Source organism: Leptonotus elevatus, chromosome 1 (genome assembly GCF_054856555.1).
Source record: "Leptonotus elevatus isolate MCC_2025b chromosome 1, RoL_Lele_1.0, whole genome shotgun sequence".
Taxonomy (NCBI): domain Eukaryota; kingdom Metazoa; phylum Chordata; class Actinopteri; order Syngnathiformes; family Syngnathidae; genus Leptonotus; species Leptonotus elevatus.
The window spans coordinates 44,711,738-44,724,444 of record NC_141239.1 but is presented as its reverse complement, the minus strand read 5'-3'; the positions used below and the strand labels follow the sequence as shown (position 1 = coordinate 44,724,444).

At 40.5% G+C, this 12,707-nt stretch overlaps 1 protein-coding gene and 1 non-coding gene across 2 annotated transcripts; one reads left to right on the top strand and one right to left on the bottom strand.

The window, feature by feature from the left end:
- The first annotated feature begins 1,391 nt into the window (after positions 1-1,391).
- Positions 1,392-2,243, top strand: LOC147182428 (myeloid-associated differentiation marker-like). The gene has a single exon (XM_086089050.1). The coding sequence runs from the start codon at positions 1,392-1,394 to the stop codon at positions 2,241-2,243; it is 852 nt and encodes a 283-aa protein (XP_085945176.1).
- Positions 2,244-12,378: 10,135 nt separating this feature from the next.
- Positions 12,379-12,466, bottom strand: trnay-gua (transfer RNA tyrosine (anticodon GUA)). The gene is given in 2 exon segments: positions 12,379-12,414; positions 12,430-12,466. It is a non-coding gene; the product is annotated as a tRNA-Tyr (tRNA).
- Between the last annotated feature and the right edge of the window lie 241 nt (positions 12,467-12,707).

Genomic DNA, 12,707 nt, shown 5'->3' with positions numbered 1-12,707 from the left:
GCAACAACAGAATTAATTGCAGTGTCTATTTGCCCCGGCGTCGGCGCTTCCTGGTTTTGTCACAGCTGCATATCCCGCCCCCAACTACAATTTTTGCTCTGTGATTGGTCCGAAGTGAAAATCAACGAGCTCGGTACAAGATGTATTCTCGGGAGTTTGTGAACTCACAAATACCACGAGAATTCGAGGTTAACACAGTAGGCCGATGCCTATGTCTCCCCCCAACCCAACTTTAACTGAAAGGAACCTTTGGCCGGACTGGGAAATACTATTTCTAATTTGAAAATTATAGCACAGATTAATACATCACAGCATTTCATAGATTAATTGGAGTAATATATTGCAATGTTTAATAAGTGTTAAAAAAAAAAATCCAGCTAAATCATGACATCATTTTTACATCCTTTGCTTGGGACTCACTTAAAAAAATGTTGGAGCATATATTACACACTTTTTTCTTCTTCCTTGAATGAGTGCCAATATTGACAAATCAATTACACTCTGCTATCTGTGTCCATTCTAGCCTTAATGATACTCCATCAATACCACACCATCAATAATTAATATTTGATCCTTTTGTATAATTAATTAGATCTACATTTATGCTATCATAAGGTTGGAAGCAGAATAGTATAATACAGGCACATTTATAATTTTTTTTCACCTTAAGGTTATAATAATTTAGGATTTTACATTAAAGTTACTTTTTTATCTCATTTTGGCCTTTGTTTTTTTAAAGTCAGTTCGTTTTAATTAGTTTTTAGGGTGGGTTTGTTAGTTTGTATTAGCTTTTATTATTTCCAAAATGTTTTTTGGTAGTTTAGTTATTATTAGTTGTAGCATTTGCTTTATTATTTTTGATATATGGGATCGTTGCGGGGTCAAGATTAACAAAAGAGGTTCACTTTTATTTTAGTTTGTTTTAGTTTTACAAACACAAAATGTAATTTCATGTCATTATTACCTTTTTTAAAAGCACTCTCATTTTTACTTGATATGTTCATATGTTACGTTATTCTTATTTCATTTGTGTTTGAGTTGAATCCTATTTAGCACAGGGGGCTATCTTTGGAATGAAACAATCTTTTGGTCTATGAGTGTTTTTTTCATGTTCTCTAATGAACCACAGTCCAACTCTGTTGCAGATAAGCCTCCGTATGAGGGGACAAGGTCAAAGTCCAGCATGAGTATGTCTTGATGTGGGCTTGATAACAACCTGCACAGGCCATAAAGTGCACAGTTAACTCAAGGATGCTTTGTTTGAGTTTCGGTTTTAAAGAGCAATGCATCATGCGCGTCTTGCTGGATTTTTTCAAGGCGGATGAGCTTCACAAAGCAACGGAATAAGTAGCGAATATTTGTGAGAGGATTATTTTGAGGTCAAAGCTACCATGATCCACGTTGACGTCCGCTCTCTCAGCCAGCCGGTGGGCGTCCTGCGCTTGCTGGCCGCCATCCTCACGTGTATGTCTTTCAGCCTGGTGGCATCCGTGGGCCACGTCCCATCTCCTTACTGGGCCTGGTGCATGTTCACCTGGTGCTTCTGCTTCCTCTTCACCCTCCTCATCGTCATCCTGGAGTTCAGCACCTTCAGCGGCAAGTTGCCTTTTGCCTGGGATGACTTCACCATCGCCTTCGCCATGCTGGCAAGCCTCATGTGCTTGGCCGCCTCCATCATCTACCCGATATTCTTCACCTGCAGCGTCTGCCACCGGCAAATCGGCGCTGCGGTGGTGTCGTGGGTGTGTTGCGGGGTGTACGTCGGCGAGGTGGTTCTAAATCGCATTCGGCCGAGCGGGCAGATCCGAGGCTTTCTCTCCACGTTGCCCGGAATAATGAAGATGCTGGAAACTTTCCTCGCCTGTCTCATCTTTACATCTCTGGAGAAAAGTCAGTACAGCAACTCTCCTGGGCTGCAGTGGTGCGTGGCCGTGTACTCCATGTGCTTCATTTTAGCCATTCTCATCATCCTGCTCACTGTTGGACAGCTGACCTCACGAATCCCGTTCTTTGACAAGATAGTGATCGTCTATGACATTTTAGCAGCAGTGATGTACTTGACAGCGATGCTGATTTGGCCACTTTTTAGTTTCCGGAACAATCAGAGACCACCAAACTGCGGCTCCTTGTGTTCATGGGATAAGCTGGTGATGGTCACTTTCATGACAATTCTCAACTTCTGTGTTTACACCTTGGACTCCGTCTACTCTATACGGCTTGTGTTGTGTGTCAGCTCAGAGTGAAGCTGTTGTTAAAAGTGAAAAATAGTTTTTCTTTGATAACTTTTTTATACAATAGAATGTCCATTGTATTTTTTTTATTCTCTATAAAATGTCTGGAGTTCTATCATTGTAAACTTTCTATGTTAATGCATACATAAAGTGCTGAACTGGTGTATAGTTAATGATTAAAACCGTATCACTGCCATAAAGAGAGAAACACTTTAAATAGCCTTTAGAACTTTGCATCCTAATACAATGGAAAGGATCAAACAGTGCATCACTTTATTACCATCATAAACCACTACGTGATTATAGCTGTGACAATGTGTCACAAATTAACTCATTCACTGCCTTTGACGGCTATAGACGTCAACAATTCATTTGAACTCTTTCTATTAGTTTCACATTTTTTCCACTTTTGTTAACAAGAGTATTAAAACCTAGGAAATAGTTTAAATAATTAAATAATTAAACAAAAAAGACAATATTATTAAAAAATTTGAGGCGTCAGATGATAATTTTTTTTAATTGTAATTAATCGCAAGACTTCAATAGTTAACTCCTGACTAATCACATTTTATATCTGTTCTAAATGTACAATACATTTTTTTCTAGGTTTTCATACTCTTGTTAACAAAAGTGGAAAAAAATGTGAAACTAATAGAAATAGTTCAAATGAATTTTTGACATCTGTAGCCGTCAATGGCAGTGAGTGAGTTAATCAACTGTATCATATTACATAAAGTTGCAGCTCCACACGAATTGGGTCTTCTTGCACGCGCTAATCCCATCTTTCAGGGCCCAGTGAGTCAATTTGCTTCTACAGTGATTTTATGCAAATGAGGGCTGTCACTATGATTGGCCACAAGTCGCCTGCATTCCATTCCATAACGCAAACTTCCTGTCACGCCCAATTCTACCTGTGCAAAGTCTAGAAATATATCAGAAGAAAGAAAACTCCACCCATTAGACTGCACTTTGCGCTAGACTTGCAGCGGGCACAAAATAGGGCCCTAATAGTACTAGATACTCAATATACTACTGTATATTATATTATCCATACTTTCTGTCTGTTAAATAGCCACCACAGTTAATATTGTTAAATTAAGACACACACAAAACAAACAAGCTGGAACCATCCAGCAATGAGGAAATACTCTTATCAGCATCTCTCCGTTCACACCTACAGGTTACTATCCTTAAGAAAACAATTGTGTGAGAGGAAAGAGGATGTCGTTTTTTTACATGCTTATATAAGCTCCAATATTCTCAAAATGCTCCCCAAATCGCCAAACTATTGCAAATTACATCGTGTGACGTGCCTGCAAATTGTTACATCTATGAAATGTACTCATAACTACAATAACTGGGAGGGGGGGGGGGGAAACTGTTTGAGGAAGAGAACTAAACAGAGAACAGAGAACTAAACACATACTGATTCGATCTTAGCCACCCCCAGTTTTAGTATTCACATAAATGGCGGTGAATTGAACAATTCGTGACCGACCACAGGCGCCAGCAGGCACAGAAAGGCACTTTACAGAAAGATGGTCTGGCAGCCTGAGGAGACAATAACTCCCAAGAGGATGACAAAAACATTTTAACCAAGACTTCAACGATGTTCACTCTATTTTGCCATGGGTTCGGGTCATTTCCCCTAACATTCTGTTGTAGGCATAACAAGTTCATTAGTCGTGAAACCAGGTCAATCATGTGTGACTGCTTCCATCATGATTTGCAACAGGGAAGAACCCGAACCTCTCAAGCACTATCTTAACTAGTTTATACATATTTCAGTCCGACACCTTAAATACATAAAAAGTGTGAAAGAACAAAAAGAAAGAGTGGACTCTTTGTAAGGTGTCAAAAAAAGGGCTTTACTGGGGGTTACAAGCAGGGTTAGAAATGTGTGATTCAAGCTGGGGGATAGAGTTTCAAAGTAGTTTTCAACAATTATACAGTAAGTTTAAATCCCATTATGAAAAATATAGTGCATTTAAAAAATATTTATTTTTTACCAAAAAAGGGCTTTACTGCTCCATAATGTCAATTTTCAAAAAATAGTCTTTCCGATTGATTGACGCCAGTTTGTGTTCCTACCTGTTTTTAAGCGTGAGCACATCGGCCTCCATGTTGCCCGTGTCCACCTCCAGGCAGTCCTTGTCCGTGCAGAGCTGGTCCGCCCGCCCCCTCATCTCCCTCAGTCGTGTCTGCAACAAGTCCGCCATCCAGCCGCCCCCTTCCCGGCCTAGCCAATCCCGGAAATTCCATTCCCACTCCCACTCCCGGGAATCCCACTCCCGGGAGTCCTACTCCCACTTCCGGGAGTCACACTCCCGCTCCCACTCACGGGAGTCCCACTTCAACTCCTGCTCTAAATCAGTCACACTCCCGCTCCAACCCCCAATCCCGGAAATCCCAATCCCAGTCCCGCTCCCACTCCTGCTCCCGCTCACTACCGCTCCCACCCCCGGGAATCCCACTCCCGGGACTCCCACTCCAGCTCATCGGAGTCCCACTCCTGCTCCCGCTCATCCCCGCTCCCACTCCCAATCCCGGGAATCCCAATCCCACTCCCGCTCCCACTCCTGCTCCCGTTCACTCCCACTCCCACTCCCAATTCCGGAAATTCAACTCCCGCTCCCACTCCCGGGAGTCCCACTCCCGGGAGTCCCGCTCCCACTCCTGCTCCCGCTCACTCCCGCTCTCACTCCCAATCCTGGGAATCCCACTCCCAGGAGTCCCACTCCAACTCCCGGGTGTCCACTCCCACTCTCGGGAGTCCCACTCCCACTCCTGCTCACTCCCGCTCCCACTCCTGCTACCACTCACTCCCACTCCCACCAGTCCCACTTCCATTCCCGCTCCCGCTCACTCCCGCTCCCACTCCCTCTCCCGGGAGTCCCACTCCCGCTCCCGGGAGTCACACTCCTGCTCCCACTCCTGGTCTCGCTCACTCCCGCTCCCTCCCCCAATCCTGGAAATTCCACTCCAGCTCCCACTCCCGCTCCCACATCTGTTCCCGCTAACTCCCAATCCCAGGTATCCCGCTCCCACTCACGGGAGTCCCACTTCAACTCCTGCTCTAAATCAGTCCCACTCCCACTCCCGGGAGTCCCACTCCCGCTCACTCCCGCTCCCACTCCCACTCCCGGAAATCCCACTCCCGCTCTACAGCTTAACAATTTGATGTCATTAAAAATAAAACAAGAAACATTTATGCACTTTCAAAAAATATTTTATTCTAGAAGGCACATTGTGTCATTGTGTACATAAATACTTTAAACTATGCTTTCTGTAAAATACATTTTGACGTTGTACTGCAAGTCCCGTCGCGATACAACATAAACAGAAACATACATGAACATCATAGAGAACCGTCTAAACTAGCTCATGCTCATTTGTTCATCCCATCCCCCCACAAGCATTTTAGCAATTAGCATGTAGCATCTGCATTTAATCTCTAAGCAAATCATTAGGTACACCTGCAAATGACAACCAGTATAAGAACTGAGCTTTTATATATATATATGTGTGTGTGTGTGTGTGTGTGTGCGGGTGTGGGTGGGGGTGTGGGTGTGTGTATGTAAGCGTGGTCTTGTTTTTGTTACATAGTGGGGCCAACATTCCATTAGGTGTGGGGCCCACCCATCCATGCTGTGCCCCATAACTCAAGACCTCTTTTTGAGGGTCAAGACTTGGTTTTAGAGTTTAGGTTTGAGTTGGGTTATGGTTGAGGTAAGGAATAGGGGTACACAATCATTTTTGATGGTTGGGGTTAGGGGAAGGGGCGAGGAAATGCATTATGTCAATGAGATGGCCCCACTAAAATAGTAAAACAAACCTGTGTGTGTGTGTGTTTGTGTGTAAACAATGATAATAATGGTAAATTTTGACTGACAATTAAGGTAGTATTTTTATACAATTGGCTAAACTTGGTAACCCATATTAGGAATAGCTCTGTGTGACAACCACAATAAAAAACAATATATAAATAATATAAAATACATATACAAATGTTTTACATTAAATCATTGTTTTAGATTTCTAAAACACCTAAAACACAGGTGCATAATATAGTTATATATTTTTTTGTTAAAATAAACATACATCTATATATATATACCTCCTTCGCTGCCAACAACGGCTATAGCCGTCAAAAGATCGTTTTTTTTTTTTTACTGGGCTGGCAGTGAATGAGATAATGTACTTGTGACGTGCAATGACAAAGTTGAATCTAATCTAATCTATTATATGTATGTATGTATGTACTGTATATAAATGTATAATCATAATGATGATTTTGATGATTACATCCATCCATGTACAGTATTGGTCCATGATGATTTTTGTGATAATTGTGGTTGTAGATAGCTTATATAAAGTTAAAAAAAAAAAAGTTACATAGTGAAGGTACCTAATGCTACAGTCGCTGCATGGACACTGCCCATGGTGAACAAAGTCATCATTTGGCTCAACCAACAAACCTCCACTTGGTTTTGAATTAGATCTGAAATTAAAGCAAGAAAAGATATGTAATCTAAAATGTCTCTTTTTAACAATGTCATTCGATTGTCGTCTAAATGTAGAATGAAAATGAAAAACTCGGCCAGCCAGAGTTTGTTTTCTGCGTGTAAAAAAAGAAATATAATATATTTATAATAATATAGTACATTTGCAAAACCAGCTGCTTTTTACTCATTCTTTGTCAAAACGACATCAACTGGAGTATAAAAAAATATATATATATATATATATATATATATATATATATATATATATATATATATAAAATCCAAGCTAAATGGCATAGGGCAGTGGTTCTTAACCTTGTTGGAGGCACCGAACCCCACCAGTTTCATATGCTCATTCACCGAACCCTTCTTTAGTAAAAAATAAAATATGATTTTTTTTACTGGTGCACGAAATGAATTGTCTATTCATATCACCTTGTTCAAATAACAAAACCAACACAGTGCATGAACTCAAAACAACAAACAAGGTGGACGTGGGGTCGACGTCACTAACAGCCCTCTCTAAGCAGTCTAATAGGGAGGTCTCACGCTGCATAAACCAGCGACCTCAAAGCGGACCGGTAGGAAATCTCAGAGCAGGACGCTTTCAATGACTGTGCCCACTAACTGCAGACTAGACTGAGGGGTGGACCTCTGCGGCGGAGTCTCCACCGAACCCCTGAGACCGACTCACCGAACCCCTATGGTTCGATCGAACCCAGGTTAAGAACCACTGCCATAGGGGCATAAATACAAAATACAATAAAATCACATTTAAAGTAAATACAAATCTTAATGATAACATTCATTTTTTTTAACCAAGTGCACCTGATTATATAACAATTGATTGTAAAAGCTTGTTCTTAAGGCCTTTGTTTTTTTAAACACTAAATGAAAACATAGCAAAGCTAATGATCATCAGCCTTTCATTTACGTCACCAGCAAGAGGATTTGTGAGTAGATTTGGCGGCTTCAAGTGGTGACGTTGCACGTTACATCGAGCATCAAAGGCAACAACAGTCACTTCCTGGTGACGTGGCTCAAACAACCTGCTGTCTTTTCCAACACTGCACAAACCCTGAAACACCATTAATCAACCAACTATGCAGCCATCAATAGCGCTTAACTAGACACTTTCTGAAACCAACTCAACAACTTACATTTCTTTCCTTAATAAACAAAAACAACAAAGAGCTTACACTCGGTATACACACCAACAACTATGTGGACAAATGTTTTGGGACACACTTTAATTATGTAACCTTTAGAAAATCCTTGAAAACCTACACTGAAAACCTAACCCAGCCATGAAATTATTACTTTAAACTCTACTGTAAAACAATAACCCTAACCCTTGTTTGAAACACCAACCCTGACATCATACCCAAATTTGAAACCCTAATTGAAGAATCATACTTACACTACTGGACATGTGTCTCGATACTTTTGTCCACACAGTGTACTGAATTTTTAAAGAGACAGTTTTTATATTACACAACCAGGTGTGCATGTCACGGCCGAAAAAGGACCAATGACATCATCACTCCGCGCCAACTCATGAAGGCTCCTACGAATGTAGCCTTCACGTCCCAAGCTTACTGAAGAAGAGGCAGCTACAGCATTTGTTTTCCACACCCTTTGCTAGAGACCACACGCTCCATCCAGGTTAGCCGTGCGAGAAAGGGTGTCTGAGCAGCTCCTCAGCCACGGGCCGTCGCTCAGCCTCCACGAAGATGCGGCGGACGAAGTCGTGCGCCTCCTCGGAGGTGCCCGTCGGCAGTAGAGGCGTGGTGGGCTGCGTGGCAATCTTGAAGATGGCCGCCATGGCCTCATACTCGGCCCACTGGGGCTTCTCCGTCAGCATCTCCACCTCCGTGCAGCCCAGACTCCTGGAAAGACACACACACCCCAGTACTTTTGTTTGAAAACTCTTCTTTAAAAGCCAAACCCAGGCTCGAGAACCTCATTTGAAAGCCTAACCCAGACCTAAAAAACTTATTTTGAAAACCTAACCCTGTCTTGAAACAATAACATGAAAACCAAACTCGGACTTGAACCCCTACTTTGAAGCTCTTAAACATGATTGAAAAACTACTTTGAAACCCTAAGCACTGACTTGAACCTTAACCCTGTCCTAAAACACCAACTTTGAAATTCTAACTTGAAACCCTAACCCTGGATTGAAATCCTAATTAAAAAAACCTAATCCTAAATTAAAACCCCAACCCTGTCTTGAAACCGAAAATAATCCTGGTTTGAAATCCGAATTTGAAATCCAAACCCAGGCTTGAAACCATATCTTGAAAGTCTTAACTCTGGCTTGAAACCCCACTTTTGAAATCCTAACCCTACGCTAAAACCCGAAATCTGAGATTTCGTCAAAAAAAGACAGTTGTGTGTGGACTCACCAGATGTCAGCCTTCCTGCCGTAGCCTTCCCCACTGATGACTTCTGGGCTCATCCAGTAGGGGGTGCCGGTCACGGAGCGTATGCCAGTTCCGGACATACAGATGGTCTGCAGACGCTTGCTGGCCCCAAAGTCGCCCAGTTTGACGTTGCCCTCAGAGTCCCGCAGAATGTTGGCCCCTAAAAATCAAATACACATTGTCATTATTCTGCATGTGGTACCGTGAACACAGGCGGGGGACTCAGTCTCGTGACTTGTCTGGAGTCCATTTTAAGTAGACTAAAATTTATGGAAGACTCAACTTGACATAGACTTGAACTACATGACTTAGAAATCATGCCTGTTTACATTTGAAAAACTGGACTTTTCAACATAGTGTGCCATTTGTTTTATTTTTTTAAAGAAAAGTTTTTTTGTTCGTGTACAAAATTAGCAACTCGCCAGTATGTTATAATGCGTGCAGAAGCTTTCACGTGAGGCATGTATTAGAAAAATGTACTATTCCGAGACCTCAAGTGACCTCAGATAGTCTCATCCAAGAGAAGAGGGTCTGGCAGAGTCAGCACTAACAGCAATTGACCAATCAGTGGGAAAAGCCTCCCTGTTACTTCCTGGTTGGCTGCTACGCAAGCACTTCCAAATGTGAGCAAACACTGGGGCACTGTCATCCTCGCACGTTACCCTGGAGCAAACCCCCAGAAAACAAAGTGTTTTTATGAAATATAACATTGGAGTGTATTTTTTTCATTTTCTTTTAATTAAATATTTTCATGGTTCACATATTCCTCAATTTACATTTCAATAGTCTTTACACAATTATTTAAGAACAATATACCGGTAATAGTTTTTAATTTAAAAGAAAAAGAACACTGGGGTGCACATTTATGCTAACAAACAAATAGAAATCTACAGAAGTAAAGTAAAGATGAAATAAAGATATAATGATATGATGAACTTTACATAAAATAAAAGATGATTGTACCTGTGGAATATACCTGATCCATTTGTTCACAGCTTTGTCCAAAACATATTTTGCTGTAATCTTGTTGCAAAAGTAATTCTTTCCATTTTGAAAACGTCATAAACGATGTCAATCCATTCACCTACCATATCTCTTTCTCATTTTAACCACCTCCTTGCAAAGGCTTTCGTACAGGAAGAACTAAAAATCTGAAATCGATATTTATTGTTGGAGGAAAAATTCCCTGGTGGCAAAGCCCCTAAATACAAGTATAAAAAAACACAATTAAAAGGAAACTCTGTTTTGAATATTTGTCGTTTGCCTCAGTGCATCCACACTGTCTCCAACATGCAGATGAGTATAGTGTCTTTAAGAGTGTAATTTTTCATATTAAAAAACAGAACTCTTTGTTTGTAATTTTTGGAAGGCTAGAACGGATTAATGGCATTCCTATTCATTTCAATGGAGAAATATAATTCAAGATGTGTTTTCCAATACCAGCATACTTTAAATTATTAAATTAAACTTGTATCACAAAGCACCACCACTGCACAGATATTGAGTGCTTTGAGTGGGTTTCACTTTGACTTGCTTACCCAACTAGAAATGACTTGACTCAACTTGCTTGAAATTTAGTAGGAATTTGACTTGCTGATTTTTGCCACAGTACGCGTGTGACTTACTCCGACCTCTGCCGTCAAACCAAATGGCTTACAATTCGATTCGCTACTGATTAATCCCGATGCAAATCTATAAATTGATTATTGCGATTTTTTTTAAACTCAAATTTTGAAAATACTAATCAGTAAACTTGTACAGGTACACTGTAAGATTTGTATGAAAATGTATTTATTTATCTGAAAATTCAGGCTTATAAGTGAGCCACTGCATTTAACAAACGGGTTGCAGTCTGTTTCATGTTCGAACAGCACTGAAATAAAATATTAAGGCTTAATGTTCCATTAATGTAACGTTCTTCCATGCTTAATGTGTAAATCCTAACCCTAAGTAAGAAGTTTTGTTGAATATTACCATAAAAAAATCTATGTTTAAAAATAGATTCGGCCACATATCGAATCGATTCGAGAATTGCGTGCTGTAATATCGCGATATATTGCCGAATCGATTTTTTCGAACACCCCTTATAAATATATATATATATATATATTATGGAAAACATTTTAAGAGACTTAGCATTATACTTGCATTTTAATGATAGCTGAATGATTGTGATGAGGACACCAAAGGCACTTTATAGTAATATTGACACATTTGCTAGCTGTAGCTCCCTACTTTTGGTGTAGCGCCATTTTTGTTTTAGTTTTAGCATTTCCCAGCTGTTGCTAGTTCTCTTTTGCTTGTTGTCCATATAAAAAGCTTTTATACAACATATTATTGTACGATGACAACAAAATTGATTTGATCTATTTTAATCCAGCAACAGTTTTAAGGGATAGACACCAGCAGCCCCGCGACCCTTGTGATGGATAAACAATTTAATGAACAATAGACAATTGATGGATGGGTGGATATTTTAAACCAATATGTTTACCTTTGGAATAGAAAACTCACGCTCCTTTTCTAATTGTGAGCTTATTGATTTCCGGTCTTTTTCAAGGGACGCGGCCACTCGTGTCCAGTACAAAATGCTCACTTCATTCTCCATTTTGTGTAGAGAACATCTGAGGAATGAATTAGCCACAAATCTTTTTATTTCCTATTATTTATTAAGATTGGGAATTCCCCAAAAACTCCTTCGAGCCGGATTTGAACCAGCGACCTTCTACAGTGCTCCTTCGACCAACTGAGCTATCGAAGGTTGCCTTATCTTCTCAAGAACATCTGAGGAATGAATTAGCCACAAATCTTTTTATTTCCTATTATTGATTAAGATTGGTAATTCTCCAAAAACCTCTTCGAGCCGGAGTCGAACCAGCAACCTAAGGAGTTCAGATGAGATCTTCTACAGTCCTCCGCTCTACCAACTTAGCTATCGAAGGTTGCTGTGTCTTTTCAAGAACATCTGAGGAATGAATTAGCCACAGATCTTTTTATTTCCTATTATTGATTAAGATTGGGAATTCTCCCAAAACTCCTTCGAACCGGAGTTGAAACAGCGACCACAGGATTTCAACTAAAACCTTCTACAGTTCTCCGCTCTACCAACTGAGCTATCAAAGGTTGCTGTGTCTTCTCAAGAACATCTGAGGAATAAATTAGCCACAAATATTTGTATTTGCTATTATTGATTAAGATTGGGAATTCTCAAAAATCTCCTTCGAGCCGGATTTGAACCAGCGACCTAAGGATTTCAACAGAGACCTTTTACAGTCCTCCGCTGTACCAACTTAGCTATCGAAGGTTGCTGGGTCTTATCAAGAACATCTGAGGAATGCGGATAACAAAGTATAACTCGTCAACAAGCAACTGTGAAATTTTTAAATTTGTATATTTCGATGAGTTGGAGAAATATATTTTTATTTCCTATATGTGATTAAGATTGGGAATTCTCCAAAAACTCCTTCAAGCCGGAGTCGAACCAACGACCTAAGAATATCAACTGAGACCTTCTACAGTCCTCCTTCTACCAACTGAGCTATCGA